At 48.8% G+C, this 21272-nt stretch overlaps 1 protein-coding gene across 10 annotated transcripts in view; it reads right to left on the bottom strand.

Moving 5' to 3' along the window:
- The window catches only part of LOC149340094 (uncharacterized), a 95955-nt gene that overhangs the window by 15682 nt on the left and 59001 nt on the right, over positions 1–21272 (bottom strand). For 5 of the 10 annotated variants that reach the window (XM_089548843.1, XM_089548844.1, XM_089548847.1 and 2 more), the window contains 2 exons: positions 20587–20787; positions 2257–2352 (listed from right to left, as the gene is read on the bottom strand). In XM_089548843.1, coding sequence (XP_089404969.1) covers positions 2257–2352; positions 20587–20787 — 297 coding nt within the window. Of the gene's footprint in view, positions 1–2256; positions 2353–16898; positions 16968–20577; positions 20788–21272 lie in introns of all 10 variants that reach the window. The other 5 variants (XM_089548853.1, XM_089548849.1, XM_089548850.1 and 2 more) reach the window with 5 other exon arrangements.

Below are 21272 nucleotides of genomic sequence, written 5' to 3'. Positions count from 1 at the left end.
CGGCCTGGTTAAACAAGGCTAGAAGCCCGGCAGTGATGAACTTCAGTGCAATAAAGGAAATGAACTGCAGTGATCCAATAAACTTAGTTGCAAGTTCAGCGCCGTGTGTGTCTACTCTCCGTTCTCGTCCTGTGTCCTTGCGCTGTTTTTATTACAAGATGCTTAACCAACTCGCCCAAACTGCCATTTTACTACAGTGATCCCGAAGTAGTCTAATGCAGTGACCAGCGAAGCTGCTCTGTTCGCGCCACCGTTAGTTCGAAACTCACTGGCTAACATAAAGTATTTTATTTTATTTATTTATTTCGTCCTCCACCCACCTGACAAACTGACACCCCCTGATACGCTTGGCCACTCCGGTAGCGATGTCGATATTGCCGCAGCCTCCGAGTTCCTTCAGTGATTATGAATTTTGAAATTTAGCGTTAGCATATAATTGTTTACTTGATGTCACATGACCTCGATGGCGTCACAACTTTCTCGACCAATCGCTGAATTTCGTTACAGAGAACGCCAGGGTTTTCCCTGGAAGACAGCTTAAATGATATCACATTAATAAACCCCTGGCGTGAATAGAGGAGCTACTAGACGAGATCGCGAAGCAGAAGCTTGAACTTTTGATTCGCGCCTGTGATGCCGCAACAGTGCTTCCTCTGGCTTTTTTACAACGTGCAAATTAAATAAGACTAACCGGCCTTTTTCACGCAATGAAAAAACGCAGATCACGCACATTCATCATACCCATAAGCTAATGTATAGTTACACGCCGACAGCACGCCTGCTGCTTACCGAGCCGCTTTAACTTGAGTAACGCGGACTGCGTTCCAGGCAAGCTCGAAATCCTTTAGAAACTTCTGATCCTAGACCCGTATGAATAATCCGACCGCAGACAGCCGAGAGGAGCAGCGACAAGCGTGGAGTTTATGGAAACGTAATTCCTGCTCAGTTCTTTCTTCTGCGGAAATCCAGCCGCAGTGGAGAACAACCGGAGTTATCCTCGTTTAATAACTGGGCAAAAAATATATTGGAAAATGTAATTGCATAGCGTACTGTAAAAAAAGACCTAGGGTGCAATATTTTCCGTTTACGTGCGTTGCAGGTTCCACCGCATTACAAGTTGCATCGGTCATATTTCAAACAGAATAAAACTTTTTTTTCTTTCTAAGAAGCTACGTTAAGTGGGACAACCGAAAGAATTTTCGAATTTTGTAAAGTGAAAAATAGATGGCCAATGCAGACTGATTTCAAAGGGAATTATTTCGCTTCGTAAATCGAACCCGTTTCATCCGATGTGCTTCCAGTACGGTAGAGGGTTAAAGTACAGCGATATAGTCTTGCATAAAGCATTCGAAAATGTCACTGTGCCTCTGACAGCAATGTCAGTGGTGTACGTTAATTGGAGTGTGCACATAATTATATTTAATTTGTTAAACATGTGACCAAGGTCCTGCATATACGCAGCCGCACTTCAGAGTAGTGCTCACTGGAGAATGAGCTTTGTAAGCCTTCTTCGTCGGCCTTCAAGTAAACACCGCATGTGGCAATTTCAAAGTAGGGTAGATAATGCAACAGATTCCCGAAATCAGCAATATCTTTAATTGCGCCTCCAAACGCCAGCGATTAAATACGTGGAGCAAGCGGCAGCTAGAAATGATTCTGCGCGCAATTGTTATGCACCGTCACCTGCATTCACAGAAGCGTAAATCAAGAACTAGAATCTGGCCAAATAAGTGTTTGGCGACTCGTCTTTTCCCGGAAAGGATATAAAAGCCTCGTAAGCTACAGCCAAGAAATTACTAAGGACCAAAAATTACAAGTCAAATGCATCGCGCTATTGATATGCTGCGTGGAATGCATCACCCCATTGTCCAAGCAGAAATATGGATATGGTTACTGAGTGACGACCACTCGAGAAAAGACGAAGCAGAAATCCACTAGCAACGAAGGTGGGATACAGGTAAGTTGGCTTGCAGGCACAAACTTCATTTTAGCTTCATGTATAGGAAAGTGTGCATCGGGGCACCTTGTATTCCTTTTTTTTTATGAAGCACAATATGTCCAAACGAAAGTGATTGCTTCACTAGTTTAGAAGCAAGCCTGCACTGCGCTCTTTGTTCCTGCATGCCAACTGTACGCCTTTTAAACACAGTGTTATCTGTCCGCAGCATGTGTGCACCGTCACACGCCGACAGAAAAGAATTAGTCAAAAGGTGGGGCAGGCTCAGGGGAGGCATGCGTAAGGGGCAGCCCACTCACAGGACGAGACCGAGGTCTGGTGTTCGTAGCCTCCATTGGCCGGGGAGCCCGCAGACCAGCCGGACTTGCGGAGAGCCTCCGAGTACGGCGTCTGGTCTGAGCAGACACGACAACGCGATGACCGACCGCCGCCGACATTATCCGTTGTCAAATGCTTCTCACTCGGACGCGCATAGAACAGTGTATGTCCTTGTCGAAAGCTATACGCGAGTTTAAAGGGAAACTGCATAGGTTTTAGAAATCAATGAGCTGAAGAGGGTCTAATGTGTGAAACTTGCAGGTAAAACATGCGAAGTCTTTTTGGGCTAGCACTTAAAATAGTGAAGTAATCGCCGATTAAAATCCGGACGCCTTTCAAGCTTCTCCGCAGCGCACAACGCCAAGTGGGGGGCGCATGATGACGTCATCGAATGAATCGGTACATTTCCAACGCACAAACGCCTGCCTTTTAAGGAAAAAAAAACCAACGCCACCGAAGGCGGACCCTACCGAGAGTTGTTTGGCAGCGTCTAACGAGTCAGGGCAGAGTGAGGCTGACGACAGCGGTAATTTGAAATCATACCTTCCCTGACGTCACTCTGAGTTTTCCTGCACATCTCTGGTGCATTGAGGAGAAGCGCAAAATTCAATCGTCGATTACGTCACTATTTTAAATGCTAGTGCAAAAAAACTGGGCATGCTTTACGTACAGCCTATATAGATTTCAATCCTTGAATATCGCGGAATCCTCAAAAAAGGGCTGCAGTTGCCTTTTAAGGATCTTAGAAAGTTTGAGAACATCTAATGAAGCTATCCAATTCCCGAAATATGAATTCTAATTGGCTTTCAGAGCGCGCTTAGCCCCAGATACGGCCATACGTTATCGATAGTGGCCACTTAAATTAGAGGTACAGAGGCAAGGAGCAAAATAATATACAACTAACGTTCTGCCTGCGACAAGCACTGTTTGCCTCACTCACATTGCTTACTTGAGGGGCACCTCCCAGTTATAGATTCCCTTCACAGTTACCATTAAGATAAACTGAAGAACGACCGAATTGGCGAGCTGGTGGTGACTCGCAATTATTTAAAAACAACACTACCGAATACGGCACATAGAAGATCAGTTCAGTGTGTATATTTCCTTCTGTGCCCCGTGTTCAGTAACGCTGTTTTCAAATAACCAGTGAGATCTCCGGCAATAATGTAAACCCCGCCACATGTCTGCCGCCAAGCAAATGAGGGCGGTTAAGAGCTACGCAGGTAGACCGAGAGTTCAAAGCACAAACTAATCGCAAGGTGCACTGTGATTGTTTTTACTTATATGATAACCCCTTAGTCCCTGAGAAGGAATCGAAATGTGGGGTACAACAAAGACGCTCACTCTTTTTCCTGACGAAAAAGGAACACAGAAATTAACTAAGCCTTCTCACAGCAACAGGTGTGCCACGCAATGTATTGCGCGGACCTAGGGCAATACTCCAGCCTGACCTGGTCTAAGACAAATTGCTCGCGCCGGATGCAGGATAATACAAACGATCTGGCCGTTTCCTAATGCTCCGAGCGAAACACGGCGGAAAGCCCAACATGCCAGGAAGAAGAGAAGCGCTGCAGGAAAGAGCGCCTTACCGGGCGCGGCGGCCGCGTAGAGCATTGCGGGTCGGTGCTAGCCGTCGCACAGCGAAATCACGGCTGCAACGACGACGGTGGCTTCGACAGAGCCGGAGGAAGTTGGCGTTAACCTTTGGTGGGTGCGCTTCGCCGCAAGACCTTCCTTCCTGGCGGTGCGGCGGCCCGGTCTCCTGCGGCCGCCAGCGTGTGCGGGCGTCCGTCCGGCGCGCAGGAAAGGAGCTCTCGGCTTGCGTGGGGAGCGCGACCGTACGCGGATAGAGGGAGATGTGAGGCGAAGCTCGATGGGGAGGGAATGCCGGTGAAAATAAAAGCAAGTGTGCCCGTTGGGGGACGAAAAGAGGAGAAAGCGAAGCCTCGAACGAACGAGCAAAGCGAATGACAAAACGGATCGCTCAACCCGACTCGATTCTCGGCGCCTGTCTTGCTTACAGCTGGCAATCGCCGATTGTCATCTGTTGGAAAATATTTTGTCACCCGGACGGGGACGGAGAGACAGCGGGAAAGGGAAGAGCGAAGGAGGGAGAGTCTGGGGAAACGCTGTACCGAATCGTGCGACATTCTTTTTCTCCCCTCACTTTCCTCTCGACGGCATCCCTTTCCACTCATGACGACAGTCAGTGGTCTTTGGCGAAGCGAAGAAGGAACAAAAGAGAAAAAAGCAGAGAGCTAATGCAGGGAGTTGATCTTTCCTTTTGGGGAAAACGCGCGACCGCTCCTGGTTTGCTTTCTTTCCTCCCACTTTTCCCTTCACTCCCCACGCACGATCGTTGCAAGCGGGACTCGTGTCCCTCCTCTGTACGACCAACTTCTGTTCTCGGGTTATGATGATGATGTCTAAAAGAGCGCCGAACAAACGCAGATCGGCCAATCAATATGACGTGGAAGGGAGAAAAGGGGGCAGGCAGCGGGGGAGGGGAATAGGGAGAGCCAGGGCGCTGTGAGGATTACAACGCGGCTCGCGGTGGATCCCTCGGAGAGAGGCCGGAGGAGGCGACCACGCAGTTGCCATGGCGACGTCCAATGGAGGAGCGCCGTTCCGGTCGCCTCGGCTTTCGAGGGCCGGAAGCCGTGATCCGAGTTCCGCCTCCGCCAGCGTTTCCACGACATAACAAGCAGAGGAGCAACGGCGCCGGGGAATAAAGTGATGCGGAATCGGAGAAGATGGGGAGAAGCGCGCTGCTTGCATGCGTCGCGCCGGGACGCGCCGACCGAGGGATATATCTTGGTGCGTGGTGCGAAAAACTGAGCCAGTGTACGTTGTGCAGGTCGCCGTTGTGGCACTGGAAGCTTTCTGTGACGTAGAACAGCGGCTTAATCAAAGCAAGTCAAAAGACTGATGCGCAGGAAATCTATACATAGTTTTCACCGACGTCACAGCGGCCGCCATCCCGAAAGCGCAGCGAAAGCCTCGGCGTTTTGTTAACCCTCCCACTACTAACCGGTTCCCGCGTACACTGTGGAAGCTAGCCACAGTACCCTAAGATGGCGCCCGTGACGTCACGTGAAAACTATCTTTATTTAGCCCTTCGCTTTGCTCGTGCGAAGAAGGAAAATAAATTTAGATATAGCTTCCTTGATTGGTGCTACTGCTGCTTCTTCACCTAAAGAACCTCGCATTTCTCCGAATGCATGTTTTCTCTTCTGCTTCCATCATTGCGCATTGAAATTGCAGAACGACTAAAAGAATGTCATGCGTGTCTGCGAAGTTAAAACATTGCTGTTTGAATAGCAGAAAAAAAAAGCAGTTTCTCTGGAATCATTGCGCTGTGCAAGATATGAGGCCTTTGTTTGATGAGAAGAAAATACAATGAGACCAGTAGGATCATGGCAGTTACTTAACTGCCTCAAACGAAAAAAAAGTCATTATTTACTTGCAGAATCTATTTCAATAGGCGTATCAGCTGAGTTCCACGAAGGACTCAGTAGGAGAAAGTACAGATTTTTCTGGATTAGTTCTGAAGGTCTAAAGCTCTTCTGTCTGTTATGTATCAAACTGAAAACTTGGGGTATGATTAAATCCCTCAGTTCGAGTAACATGACTCACCTATTTAGTTGTAACGCATTTACGGAAACATGCTACTCGTTAGTATGGATACCTGTGGATATATAGACTTCGCAGAAAATTGCTTGAATCGTTTTGAACAGTCTCCAGACGAACTTCTTAGCTTGTATGGCTGTAAATGATTTCAAGGGCTGAATGAGAATAAGAAAGACTCTCAGACCCTTTTCACACCATTCTAAACAGTACTTCTTCGAATACCGAAACACGCTAAACACGCAAGCCAAATTGAGTTCCTGGCATTTCTCACGTGCATATATTCGAGTCGCGGCATCCGCATAGTGTTCTTATATCAATAAGCATAGGTAATGAAGACGCAATTCTGCCACTTCTGAACATTTACACTTTTGGCGTGCACGAAAGCCGAGATTCCAGCGTTATCACTGCTTTTATTCCTCAGGGTTGGCAGGCTAATTGCGCGAGCACAAAGTTGGAGCGAGGAAAAATAAAAACCAACTTTTATTTTTTACCCGCCAGTCCACGCTGTAAGCGCTATCATATTTGTTTACATGACGTTACTACAGTATATAAGCCCTCATTTCAAATGTTTTAAGCGTACAGCATTTTCTGTGTATGAAGGTCATTCTTGGCGAGGCAGTAATCTGAAGCATGTGAACTGGTTAGCATGTCAGAAAACATACCATGCTGAATCCTGAATCCTGCGCTCTTAAGTGCATTGTCCCAACATTGATTATTTCTAGCGCAAATTGTATAAGCCATTTATACAGTCAATATATTTTATTTGCTGCTATTTTTCTGAGGGCAGAATAAATTTCGTGCTCTCATAGATGCGACACAGGCGCTCTGTGTACAGGTAAAAGAATTGTATAAAGGTACACGCTATTAGCATACAATCAGCGATTATTCCGCAAGATTGAAAGAGGACAGTATTTCTCATAGATTTTTCAAGAAGTTTTCCTTTAGACCAGGTGTTCTCAAAATTTTTTGCTTGGAGGAACCCCAAGAGCCTTCAATAAGTTCCAGAGAACCTCCCCCCCCCCCCCCCCCCCCCCCCGCTTTCACTTACCAGCAATGTTGTCGAGTGCATTTTAGCAAAGAGAGAGTTGCAAAAGTTAAATGTTTATTGCACCGATAAATACAAATACTAATGTGATGGGTGGTACTGCTTCCCTTTTGAGAGCAAGTCAAAGCGTGGCTCAGCAGCACTCAGAGCCAGTCTCATATCAGCTGCCGGATCAGGGCCAGTGAGGGTTCTCGCGGAACACAAGAAGACAGCCCGCGGAACCCCTGTGTTCCGCGGAACCCAGTTTGATTACCCCTGCTTTAGACACATGGTCACTTGAATGCATTTCTTCTTTAAATTCTATGCAGAAGCGGGATAAATTTTGCGCTTGAAGGAAATTATTCCTCGCATATTGCCCGTAGCTGTACGGATATTTTAATAATGTCGGTGTGTGTGCGCCTGAAAGGTAGCCAGCGTACAACGATCTATTTTATGCCAGAATGATAAAAAATATTTATTTATTTGTTCATTTATTTATTTATACATACAGCAGCCTTGATGAGGCTATTGGAGGAGTGGGGTGCAATACAAGGAACGAAAAAAGTAAAGCATACAAATAGCAATGTATACAAAAAGAATGCAAACACTCAACAACATTTATTAACAGGCTTGCAAGAATTGTTCAATTAATAATGAACTGATGTTGCCGGCTATGGAATTCAGAACTTGAATCGTGTGGGGGGAAAATGCTAGACTTAAAGGGAAACTGCATAGGTTTTAGAAATCAACGAGCTTAAGAGGGTCGAATGTGTGAAACCTGCAGGTAAAGCATGCGAAGTCTTTTTGGGCTAGCACTTGAAATAGTGAAGTAATCGCCGATTAAAATCCGGACGCCATTCCATCTTCTCCGCAGCGCACAACGCCAAGTGGGGGGCGCATGATGACGTCATCGAAGGTATGGGTACATCTCCAACGCACAAACGCGTGCTTTGAAGGAAAAAAACCAACGCCACCGAAGGCGAACCGTGCCGAGAGTTGTTTGGCAGCGTCTAACGCGTCAGGGCAGGGTGTGGCTGACGACAGCGGTAATTTGAAATCATACCTTCCATGACGTCACGCTGAGTTTCCCTGCACTTCTCCGGTGCATTGAGGAGAAGCGCAAAATTCAATCGTCGATTACGTCACTATTTTAAATGCTAGTGAAAAAACACTTGGCATGCTTTACCTGCAGCCTATAAAGATCTGTATCCTTGAATGTCGCGAAATTCTCAAAAAAGTGCTGCAGTTGCCCTTTAAAGAAGTCGGTGCGGGAGAAGGGCGAAATATTTAGGACGTGCTACTTGTATATGGAGGCTTGGAAAATGTCAGTTAATTATATAGCGAAGAGAAGCAAGGTTGATTGATTAAAGTGTACATGAATTTCAGGCATTCAAGATGCCGACGAGCGAAAAATCCCTGTCAAATCTCCTGCAAACAAAGCGCACTGCTTTTTTCTGCAAAGATTCCAGTTTGTTAATAACACACTGCTTATAGACCTCCTTCACCCCGCGACGTCACGGAGATGCGGTGGCGCTGATGTCAGTAGCGACTTTCGCGTGGTAGGCAAAACAGGTTCCGCCTGCCCGTGCCTACCGCAGCTGCCGCAGCTACCGGCGGCTGCATCGTGGCTGCGCACTGCAGAAGCAGCATGTACTGACCAGCTGCGTCGCTGTTGGATCCACGTAGTGTCATAAAACGGAAAATTAGATTAGCCTTAATAGGTTCCTCGCATATAAATACCGAATTAGGAAATGGGCCGCGGTAGTGAAAGCGCGAAGCCTGGGTGTCGACCGGCGCTGCCAGTCAACGTACTTCACAGCAGGGAGATTGCAGCGCTCATTCACTAGCTGGACAGCATGGTACGCTTAAAATTGTGCAAGAAAAAAAAGCATGTATGTAGCTGCGCACATATTTATCACCCTGAGCTGATGTGCACGGGCGCCGGCAGGGTCACTCTCCACCAAGGAGTGCATTATTTTGTTGATAGCACAGCATTTTTTTAACTTGTGTAGAAGTTATATGAACGCATAATGGCGCGTTTTAGGGCATTTAATACATACTTCAAACTATTTCTTAACATGACCGACATATTTATTTAATTCTAGTAGAAAGAAGTCTGGTAAGTTGAGACAATCTTGCGCGGTCACGTTGGCATGCTTCGAACAGCGTACTTTGAGTGTGACAAAAGCCATATGCTTTTCATTGCATCAAGCATGTGTCATAAGCGGCTTCATGAAGTAGTACATAATCGCGAAGACTGTTTGGAAAGAAGCAACCGCAGGCGGGCTACCAACAGAGGCACGTAGCGAGATTGACAGGAGATGAGGCAATAAAAAGTGTTTTCTTTATTGATGCGTGAGATATCTAACAAATTTGGAGCAAATATGAAATTGCTCTGCTAATTTCAGTAATGCGTTTTATTTTCAGCTATACCTGTTGCAGTTCTTGGATAACTATAATTAACACACTGGTCAAGTCACCCCAAGTCTTGAATAATTAAGCAGAAAGTGCGGAAATTTTTTATGCCAGAATTTTGCCAAAGCCCTATTCTCTATGATGGCGGTATTACTTCTTTTTTTTAGATTCTCAGTACTTATGCACGCATAGACACATGAAAACTTTTCTTATAAAAATAAATAACATACTACTGCTCCTGTCGGAAAAAAAATCAAGAGATTTATTGCGCTCCTCAACGTCTCTGGAATCGTTCGCGACAAATTTCTATTTCCATTCGTTACAAATTTACGAAGGGGTGAGTGATGTCAATCGCATAAAATGTGGTAGATCGCAAAACAAACCTTTAAGTGTATTCCCTCGTTTATGGCCTCTTCGCTTTCGCTTTGGTCAAAGAAATGCCGCACTGAAATCAACGAAACCTCTGATCCCTGTTCTTCGTTGTGATACTACCATTGTGGTGCTCCGTCGTCGGAAACCCGCAGAATTTGCGACGTGCCAGGACCATCAGAAAACCCATTACCTCACAATTTTTGACGACCACAGATCTAAAAAAACCGTAATGTTATGAATTTCTACTGAATATTTTGCTATAATTTTTCGTAACCAAACAGAAGACCCAGGGCTGGGAAAGAATATAATTTCAGGAATCCAAACTTTTCACCAAATTGACAGTTTAAGAAGGGCACAAGTCGCCCTGGCTGGTGCCTGATCTGACGGCTAAAACAGCGGTTACGCGAGACAGATGAGATCGGGACACGATCGACGCTGTCCCCACATTTCGCACTGTGCGACACGTGTGTCAACAGACGGTGAGCGCACGTCGGCTCTGCCGAAAAAACGCCAGTGCTTCCCTCTCCACTGTCCCGAGGTAAAATCATTCTTGCTAGTGCAGAGTGTCAAAAACATTACTTTATTCAATGCCTAGGGCAGAAACCAACATTTGAAACGCTTTCTATCCATAATAACACTGTGGCGAAATCCGCCGTACATGCCAACGGGAGCCCGTGTACTTCGAGGAATACTAAGTTGAAAGCATCAACCATTGTTATGATTCTCAGAAACTCAAAACGCGCCTACAAGCCTTGAAAACCGGCGTGCCCCACCTCAACTCGACGCCACTCCCTGGCCTCTTGCCTACCGCGAGTCCGGCAACGACTGCAGCGCCACCTCGCTTGTTTGCAAACATGGAGGAGGTCTATACGGGCTCCAAACAACGCAACCATATTCCAGGATGGAGTGAAAAAGATTTTTTTTTTTTTTAAATTAGAAGCTTAGTTTCTTGAGAAGCAACCCGCAGGGTGTGATGTAAGTATCCTAGCGTTTTAATGACCTAATTGCAGATGATATCAGTGTGTTTGTACCAAGACATGCCGTGCGTTAGCAGAAGACCAAGATAGTTGTGCTCGTGCGCTCTATATAATTCAGCTGCATTATATGAATATGTGAAGAAGGAAGGGCACGGTCTTCGTGAAAATGACCAAAACAGACTTTTAAAATTTGATGTTCATTTGCCATATCGTGGACCAGTTGCCGAAATCAGCGAATTCATTGTCAAGGACAACATGATCAACTGGTGATTTAATGTGAGAGAGGCCAACAGCCACAGAAACCAAGGGGCACAGGGGATTTTTTTTAGTTTATTTATTTATTTTGTGGTGTTTATCAATTTATTCACTTTAAGCTAACTGAATAGAACAGCAGAAGAAAAAACAACCACATGCCGCCGGTGGGATCCGAACCCACGACCTCCGAATGGTGTAATATAAAACGCAGTCAATAGCATAAAGGTGCATCTTCGCTGGAGTATGAAGTGGCAAGTCATCAATGTATAGGAAATAGAGAAGGGGACCCAGGACTGAACCTTGGCGATCACCAGATGAAATATTAACAGATGAGTCTGTAGAGTTAAAGCGCACATACTGGGAACGCTGGGAAAAAAAGTTTTACATCCAGTTAAGCAAGGAAAAGTTTTGTAACATAGCGTACAGTTTGATCATTAGTTTGGGGTGTGAAACTGTATCAAAAGGTTTTGCAGAGTGTACAAAGATATCATCAACCTGGTCACCTATGTGGACTGTAGCAAATGATGACATACACTGGCCCAGAATGCATAGTGCACACCGATACCACCATGTAAGTCTAACGAATAAACGTCCCATGGTGCCAAGAAATACCAGACAGAAAGAATAAACAGCCGAGAATCCATTCTAAAGCAGCAGTGCATACGAGAGTGACTGACGCCCTTTGCGATCTAAAGTTCGCCTGGACAGTTAGAAGCAAAATCAACAAGGAATGGGATACAACTGACTTTCTCTATTTTGTATTGCCACCCAGGCCGGCGGGAAAAGTTAGGGTTGCACCAGTGAAGGTATAAGGTCTCGCAGATTAAGCAACGCAGGTTACTCACAGCCCTGCCGTTACTGCCGTAGCCCTGCCGTTGAGGGTGAGACACGGCCACGGCCGCCCGCTGTATCAACCCCACTCGTTCCGCGCTCTGTCTCGCCGAGTTTCACAACGCGGGGCCGTCGCATACAAAGAAGGGCCGGAGGCCAATAAATAGCCGCGGGTGATCGCCAACGGGCGAAGACACACGAACACACATGCACAAGCTACACGAAAGCCAAAGCGAAGCCCAAAGAAAAGGAGGAGATAGAATGCAGCAGCCAACTCTTGCAGGGTATGTACCGGGAATCGTGAGGAACCGCGGGTCGAAAAGGTAGGGGAGGGTCTTCGCTATAGGGAGCAAGGGAAAGATGGGGGAAAAGAGGAGAACGAGAGGCGAAGGCGAGGGGAGGGAAGCGATGCTATCGCGCAATCCGGGAGAAGCCGGGAGCGAGCTACTACTAACGCGGGAGCCTCGAATCCCCGGCTTCGCTGGCGGGATCGGAGGGGGTGAGGACCCCAGCGTTTAATGAACTACACGCGGCGACTCGGCGTTCTGCCCGGAGCCTCTCCATTACGACACTGGCCCGGGTCTGGGCACTGCGAAGTCGAACGGACTCCGACCGCCTCGCCCCACTCCTCTGGCGCTGCTTTGGAAGGAAAACTATCGGCAAGGGACGTGTGGGAAAAGGGCCAAAGAAAGGAGACAGAATGCGAGCATTGTTCACGCCCGCTATCAACATCTCGGCTCACCCCCTCCCGGCTCGTTTCCCCGACTTATTATTCAGTCCCACTAGGCAGCGTTTTCAATATAAGCCGCTCGCAGGAGAGGAGCGTGTGTCGGAGGGGAGGGGATTAGACGCGTAAGTAAGGAGGAGGACGGAGGGGGTTGCTAGCGGCTCGACTTGCGGCGAAAAACAGCCGACTTCGCCTTTAGCTCTGCGAGCCTTGCCTCGTACGCCGGGCGCGATTCCCCGCGCGCGTATTTGCATAAAGGCGCGCGTTGTCGCCACCGTCGCCCGCGACGCGACGCGGGAGACGGGGGCGAACGGCGCGCCGCCGCGATCAAGGCGGCACGTGCGCGGAGCCCCCCCCTCCCCACAATAACGAATGCGCCGATTATCGAGACAAAAGATAAAGCGGCGGCTCGAGGAACGGCTTCGGGGGAGAAGCTTGAAAGGATAGGGAGAAGTCAGGGGGGAGAAAAAAAGCCCGATAACGGTTACGGCGGCCACCAGGACGCGTGGCATGTGAAGTACGCCGGATTACTGGGGCGGGCTCTTTTCATTTAATAAAGCGCGAGGAGGCTGTGAAGAAGTGTTATTGTTATCGGAGAATCCTCTGCTGTAACTGGAGACTCTGGGATCGCGTTTGCGAAATAGCGGGATGCCTATTACGGGCGCATTAAGCCGGGAGCGTTGGCGAAGCCAGCTGAGAGGACGAAAGGCACGTAGGATGTGAACGCGTTTTTAAACGCCAGTACGACACCGCGAGGGTAGGGTTAACCGCGGCATGGCAATGAGGGGATTTACTCGGCGGATTTTCCGAGGATCACGCGACATTGCCGGCGCGACCAACAGGGATGTTTCGTCACCCATCGGACAGAGAAGTATGGGCAGCACGCGTCGTAATCTGTCCATGACGGCCTCGGTTGGTTGGAGCCGCGAATGATCTGGTGGCGACGGCGAGCACACGCCAACTTCGAAGGTAATAAACTACCGTTGAGAGAGAGCCGTGCATGGCTATTGCAACACGCGAAAACTATTATAGTGGGGTGAAAACCCGTTTTGGCTATTTTTCGTAGAGTCATATATTTGAGAGACAAAAAGAAAAGTAGCTTGAAAGGCAGTCCTAAAGCTTGTGTGCATATGTAAGTATATGTATGAGAAACTTCAACCACTACTTTATTCTCTCTTTTTTTTTTCATCTCCAAGGTAAGCGACTGGCCGACAAGACGAGCTCGCGTCAAGGGAGCTCGAACTTGCTGACCTCTATAGTCAATGCTCTTGCTAAAGAAGCCGGATTCCGAACAACCAGTGCGACGCTTACTTGGTGCGCATGAAATGCAAGCGCAGATAACGAGTTGACTCAAGAACCCACCAGCGAAAAGAAAACCAAAGGAGGAACGACACAGCCGTCTTCATACATACGCTGATATCTCGATTCGAGGACTACGCACAGCACGCATAAACCAACCCAAGAGAAGAAGGAATACCGTCAAAAAACAAGATTCTGGCGGTTGTAACCCTAGGAATGAAAATAAACACTTCTATTGAGCGTGGAAAACAAACGAAAAAGAGAACAGCGCAGGGTAAGGAGGCAAGAGAGCCAGAGGGAGGGGTCCGGGTCCCGGCGAGCAAAGTGCCCCGGCGGCCGCAGCTTCCTTCCTGCAATTCGGGCCCCGTTTTGCTCGGCGATCGGACCCGGGCCCCTATCAGCGGCCACAGCCATCTATCGTGGCGCCGGCCGGGCCGCTTCGGGTTTCCTCCCCGGAGTCGCCACCTCGCCCACGCGCCCCAAGACAAAGAAGAGGCCGCCGCCCGGAGCAGCCCCGCGGCTGCAGGGCCCCTTATATAGCCGCTGCGTTCACTGCAGTCCTTATCGCGAACGACACCCCTTTTCGACGAAGCGTCCATGGGGCCGCGCCAGAGGATCGTTTCACTGCCGGCCGCCGGCTGAACTGGCTGCGGTGTCCTGGCACTGCCCCTCTTTCCGCACGCACATACACAGCGCCAGTCACCGCTGGCGGCGGCGGGGTTAAAGGAACAGCGGCGGCGGGTGGTGACGACCGCTTAGCCACGTCCGGAGCTGAACGAGAAACACAAACCGGCCGGGTCCGGGAAGAACGAATGAAGAAATAGCGAGAAAAGGGACCGGGCAACGCGTTTAACTCGCTGTGGGACTGGACGTGTTCGGTGTGCTGTGCTCGCCGGCGTCGGTCACTACGCGTTGAGCGGGTTCGGGCGCGGTAATGAGGGTTCTGTTTCCCAGAGCAGGTCCCGGCCTGGCGCGAGAAGCCAAATCGATACGCGACTGTGGCGTCACGGCCGACGCAGCTTCCGAATTATGTCGTGATCTAAACCGGTTTAGAAATTTTTGTCACGAGAATAACGCGTTCTTTCAACGCAATAGCAGTAAATTGAGCATTGTTTAGGTGCTTCGTAATGCGAAAGGAGGCATGGGTTTGGTTCAACCCGATCGCACTTGTTGACATGTGATAACCACAGGAGTGTTACGCAAAAAGAAAGAAAAAATGCTTCATATCTCAGACAAAAAAAAAAAAAAACGACAGAATCGCGTCCAAAATGTTCTGTCTTTTTGTCGCAATGACAGATTTTTCTGTATTATTGTAGTATTTTTCTGTGGAGCTGCACAATTTTTCAGTAGTATTTCTCTCTAGTTCTGTCACTGCGACAAGAAACAGCACAGTATTAGACATAATTCTCTTGCTACTACAAGTTTGTAGCCAATAATACGACAAAAAAATCTGCAATGTTCATGCGGTAGCCAAAATATGATGTCTGTTTTCGTAGCCGGCGTCCTTTATCGTTTTAAACATCTTGATCTTTCGTCAGTGTGGATGACAGATTGATTAAAAATCAGACCTCCGAGCCACGAGACTGACTCTCGAGGCTGCAGAACAGTGTGAGAACACAGCCTAAGCTTGTTGGTGCCACGAAGTTGTGCTTGTACGAGCAGCGACTGAGAACATGCGTTGTAAAATGTGATCTTACTATATCTGGTCGTCAGCACTCAACAACAACGTGGCCACCTCCGCGGCAAAGCAAAAATGAGCCAATTTCGGATGGGGCGCATGCAAGTAGCACTTCTGTGTGCCATTCTTAATGGTATGCGTACACAAATATGCCTGTGGATGCTGAAAATTCCACCAAAATTTATGCGGAAATTCTTGTTGGACGTCAGCCACGATTGCTACCGTGCCCCATTACTATAATCCATCAAGTTGATGGATGCTAGATTCCGACATTCCCATCATGGGCTCTTTTCCCCAATACCGGTAGGCTTGCACAGAAATACTGTGTACGTAATGACAGCACGCCCTCCGTTATTTGCACAATCAATGTGAGCAGGACGGTTATTCGTTTTACACACGGGCCGATCAAACTCCCACATGAGCGACACGTGAGGCAGTGCTCCACCAACCGGGTGCTGTACTCCACGTAGATGGCGGGCCGACTCGCCCGCCGCTCTGTCGCACAGTACTTGGTCGCCCGAGCGTCGAAAGATCGCACGACAGAGCGGCTGTCTGCGCTCACTGCTGTTGATGCTGCGAACTTTACGGTTTCGTAGAAGGCGCCTAGATCCTAAAGCGGGCATTCGCTTGCTACACTGCAAGCTCTAGGCTCATGGCACAAATAATATTTGCCCTAGATAAGACAGTGCACAGCGCTTAGAGATGCTTATAAGACAGTGCACGGCGCAATTATTGATCACCACCTAGTTACACTATTTGTCCATGTTTCTTAGTGGCTCCCAGATCTTAAGCATCGCCGTGCTCGAACTCCTCGTACATCGCGAGAGACAAGCTGGAGGAATGCCATTGCCTGCCCTGCTCACTAAAGTGCTCTATTGCTTTTGCCTCGGAACATAGTGGTGCAGTGGCAAAGCCATTCTGGCAGGTGCTGCCTCATTAGGTGCGATCTGCAGTATGCAAGACGTGCTATGAGCTCCGACAAACCGTAGGAGCCACAGCGTGGTGCCGAGTTACGCACATAGCTGCTGTTAACTGTAACCGCAAGGGAAGGGACTTCCTTCCTGCTGCATTCAGCTGCTACGAAGCAGAACCCGTCCTCCACCCTTGTTGCAGGTCATGCCGACCGCGACTGTACGCCACTGCATCTGCTCGGCGGCTGCTCCAGCGCGCTCACCTCGTAGGCCGAAGAGAGGGGCCGTCGTGGCCGACGTGTCGCCTCGGCGGCGGCGCTCGGACCGAGGGTGGGCACGCGCTCGCGGCGCCGTTGTCGCCCGCGTGTGGACGCGTGTGTGTGTGGACGCGCGCGCGGCTGACCGGACACGCGCGCGTGCCCCTTTCTGGCTGTATTTTCTGCTGCCGTCCCCCACCCACCCTCCTCCTTCCCGGGAATAAAGCTCGCGCCAGGCACGACTCACCTTCTTCAGGCCCGCCGCTGTCGGGGCTGAATGGGGCGTCCAGCGCGGGCCCTTTGATGAGGCCGGCATCTGAAACGGCCGATTGGCTTGTAAATTTCCAACGCGTTGACCAGGCGTGCAACGAGTGTTCCTCTCTCGGCTCGCCGCCCCGCTCAGTAGTCGCGCGCATGTGTGCGTGTGTGCGTGCGTGCGTGCGAAGGTGCCACGTAGGCGCACGAGAAACCGTGGTCCCGCCATAAGCGCGCTGCTGCGTCGTGGAGACGTCTCTTTTCCGGGAGGCTGGTGCGAGAGTGTGTGCTGGACAGGCAGACCGGAGCGGATGCCGTTCCGTTGCGGTTCAGGGGAAAAGAGAAAGCAGGCTTTGCCGGGAAAAGCATAATCGACCTGCTATACGCTTTCCTTACTCGCTGCCGACGATGTTAGGGTGGCATGAAAGAAAAACAAGAAAAAAAAAAACAGAGCGACCGGCAGTGGAAAATTCAGCATGCGGATGAGGTATGCCCATAGGGATCAGATGGTATGGTATAACATTATGTGTGGGATTTAACGTCCCGAAATTGCTCATGGGATATTTGAGGCGACGTAATGGCAAGTGTTGAATTAATTTCGACCACCTGCAGTGATTTAGCGTGCACTGACATCGCTAAAGAAACGCAGGTTGGGGTGCAGATAAGAATATGCATCTATGATAATTCGCCTTCGTTCATTGCACAGGAAAAGAACGAGATCTGACAAATTGAACTGGTTAATAAAAACCGAGGGCATAGTATGACGTTTGCGTTTGTGTAACTGGACCAGAATAGCCTTCTTTGTAAGCGAACGTGCTTCTATGCCCTCATTTTCGAGAGATGAAGATATTTCAGAGGCTAGACTTCTAGCTGAGCGCCGCCTTGTTTATGCCGTACACCGTATCTGCTAGAAGAGTTGATTGAACTTCACTGAGAACTAGTATTTATTGTCGTCGAATGACTGAACGACGTTAGGGCTTCTAGAGCTCACCGCTGTGAGGGCTTTTAGTGAGAAATGGCCTGTAAAGACGATCTTTTACAGAACTCTACCTATTAAGAGGTAAAAAACTACTGTCGCACCTTCATATTATGCATGTCCGTGCAGATAAAGCACTAGAAACTGTCCTTGTATAAGAATTGTACACAGTATACATATCTTCTGCCGCTAATGACTTGAAGAAGAGCTTCATTTGAGGTGAAAGCACGATTCACCTACATGTCATCTGTTTTAAGCGTCTATTCTCGATGCATTCATGTGCCACGCTCTACAGGCTGCATTTTAGGGAGCAGCCATGGTGTTCAACGGACGCGATCAGGTGACGGCAGCAAAAGTGACGAGGTAGAAGCAAAAACTCGTGCAGTAGATTTTTTTTTTCACCGCACAAACACGTTTCAGAAATTACAGCATTTATAGACGCCAACGTGCAAACAAGGCAAGGAATAAACCTAACACGAGTGGAGCTCTATTAGATTAGCAATGCATAATTACAAATGACATTTATTAAGCTTAGTCGCTTAAAGTTTGCTAGAATAGTTCTTTGCTTCTTGGTAAGAGCAAAATTCCCTCTCGTCCAATATGAACATCGTACCACCGCCAAGAATCCTTCTGTTCTACTCGGTCGGTGAATTAAACGCCCGACTTTTTACTCACCTCTTGCGAGCCTTTTAATAAAAATTGGCACGACCAGACATTTTCGGCTCTTGAATCTCCTAAAACTTACAGCGCGAACAAGAGCGCCTTCACGCGTACCTACTATATGCAGACTGGGAGGATATTCCCCACTCTACGTTCACCCGCTTAGAGAGACGTCAGCTCCGTTCACGCATATGCATATCCCAGACCGGCAGCTACATCCATCATCGTTCTTTACATCACTTCTTCTCGGTTAGATTTCTCGCTTACTGATCCGCCCCATTCATCGGCATGGAACTGGTAGCGATCCGTGGCCCGTCATAAAACCGGCGAAGCGAAACGAACGCCGTTCACGGCATCGCGGACTGTAGGCAGAGTCCTAAAGAAATAGGCGGCGCTTTTATTGTTGGCGCATGCTTATGAAAAGTTTGCATTGTTGTCACTAAATAGGCAGAAGCGTAGCAGTAATTAGACTCCTGATAGCAAGTATATAAGAAGGAAACAAGCGTCATAATGTTTACTGAGCAAATTCACCTTCGATAAAGCACGTACTTTGATGAGGCTGCGCCTCGCAAACGCTGACTTTTCCGCCGGAAAGTGTGCCGCGGAGGCAAATTCCGCTTACTGTCGACGCCGAAACGCCCAGTGTGAGCGCACTGCCTTTGGAAGGCAGTGTTCAAAGCGTCAAATGCGGCCTGGAAAAATACGGTCCTGCATCTCCAATGCTAACAATTAATGTTTGTCACAACGAGGTAGCCAGGGACCACTCGGCAAACGCTCGGCTGAACTCATCTGCTCGAGCAAGGACCAAGTGCTCCTTTGCAGAACAATCTACCGCAGTGTTGCCGTGGCGGCATTCGTCGTCGCTGCAAGCGGTTACAGTTACTAACAGTAGAAATAACTGAACAAGAGTCGTTTCGATTTATCATGGAGGTATCTCTGTGGCGCGTCAATGCGGACTAACCATTTAAATTTATTGCTTTTGACCACCTAAACGGGTCTGTTACGTGTGACGGCATCGAACCAGTTGGCCGCGGCCCCCCCATTGCCTGGCCCTGTTGTCGGACCACTTACCTTACACGATGTCTTCACGCATCAAATTTTAACTTTCACTGCAACAATGGTATACTCTTTTCTGCCACTTTGCTTGCCCTGAAGCTCTAAGGATGACGCCAGCAAATTAAACGTCAAATTCTCGAAACTTTCAGCGCTTTAGAACAGATCGCGTTTGACAGGAACTTTCGCTACCGTACTCCGAGCTATCGTGATTGCGGTAGTGAGGGGCGTGAGCCAGTCGCAAACTGTTTTGCGGGCAAAGCGCTTTGGTAGAGCCAAATGCCGCCAAAAAGATGCAACTTTCCTTCAGTGCAAACAGATTGTGGGACAGCGTATGAGTGTATTGAGCTAAAAGCTTTTGGCGGAAATCTGGAGCGACGAGCTGCAGCAATGATCTGAATTCTATTTGAATTTCCTACTTTTTGCAGGACGTCATGCCATGAAGTATACGAACGTTAACGCCAGGGCCGGCCGGACGGTAGTGCGGGTGGTATGAATAGGCAAATGATTCGAATTGTAAGATACGAGCCCTTGCTTATTATCATCAAATATTGTGGACTGGCCATGTAGTTAAGCAAGAGAAGAGCTAGCTATATATGGAAAACCTTCTCACACATCTGTTATTACGAAAGCTCTGAACATACCACAGAAGTAATTGAAACGTGACGCGCGCACTCCATGACCGCATGAGCGCTTGTCTTGGAAACCGCATACCGTTATGCTCCCTACGATGACGAGTATAGAAGAACACAGCTGTTTGGACATTCGCAGAAAATCGCTTGGCTCACACTACGGCCAAGGTGAAGCGTATGGTACCATTAAACGTATACCCAGAGTATCTTTATTACGTAAACATCCGTTACGAGTGACAGACCCGCTGACCCGCGGTCGCGGTTTCGATAGCCGGCGGCCGAAGTGGCCAGAATTAGATAGGCGTGAACGTGCACCGAGCTGGCTTGAACTAAACTTTGTTGCGACGTACGGTGCTCACCCAGCTTCCTTGAGGCCAGGAAGGTGTTGAGGATGTCGGCCGACCGGGCGTCCGTCCTCTCGCGGAAGTCGGCCGGGGTGAGCGCGCACAGCGCGGCCCCGTTGTCCGGGAACCTGGCGGCGTCCAGCGCCGGCAGGCCGAACTTGCGGCTCACCCAGCACAGCCAGGCCGAGATGTCGCTGCCGTCCCATTGCCTCGGGTCTGCGAAGGTGAAAGGGCAAAGCTTAGTTAGCCACGCTCGGCCACGGGATGATTATGAAGCGGACGCTGTCAAAATATGCTTTTTGTAGCACACGGCAAGCTACGAAGCTTGCGAGTGCATCGGACTCCGCACAACAAAAGGTAGTTCACATTGTGTCTGCTTACGTTAATGACACCAGACCACTTCGATCATACCAGCTACAAACTCCAGACTGGGCCCTCCCTGTTGCCCTGTTTGGGCGAAAATTTGAAAGTTAGCGGACTGTCTCAGCTCACGGGTGGCTCCCCGGTATGTAAACCATCAGAAACTGGCAACGAGGTGTGACCAGATTTTGATTCGCAGTTCCGTGGTCGGTACTATTAAAGAACTCTAATGAGCATATCAAATTGGTGCGGTTCAGCTGTGCGTGCTCAGCTGTGGCACTGAGTATGCGACCGCTATGAAGAAATTCGTAATTTATGACAAAGAAATTTCAATTTTCTGA

This window comes from Amblyomma mixtum, chromosome 6, assembly GCF_055824585.1.
Source record: "Amblyomma mixtum isolate Tamu chromosome 6, ASM5582458v1, whole genome shotgun sequence".
Lineage (NCBI taxonomy): Eukaryota > Metazoa > Arthropoda > Arachnida > Ixodida > Ixodidae > Amblyomma > Amblyomma mixtum.
Note: the sequence above shows the minus strand (reverse complement) of the source record. Positions and strands in the feature narration are given on the sequence as shown.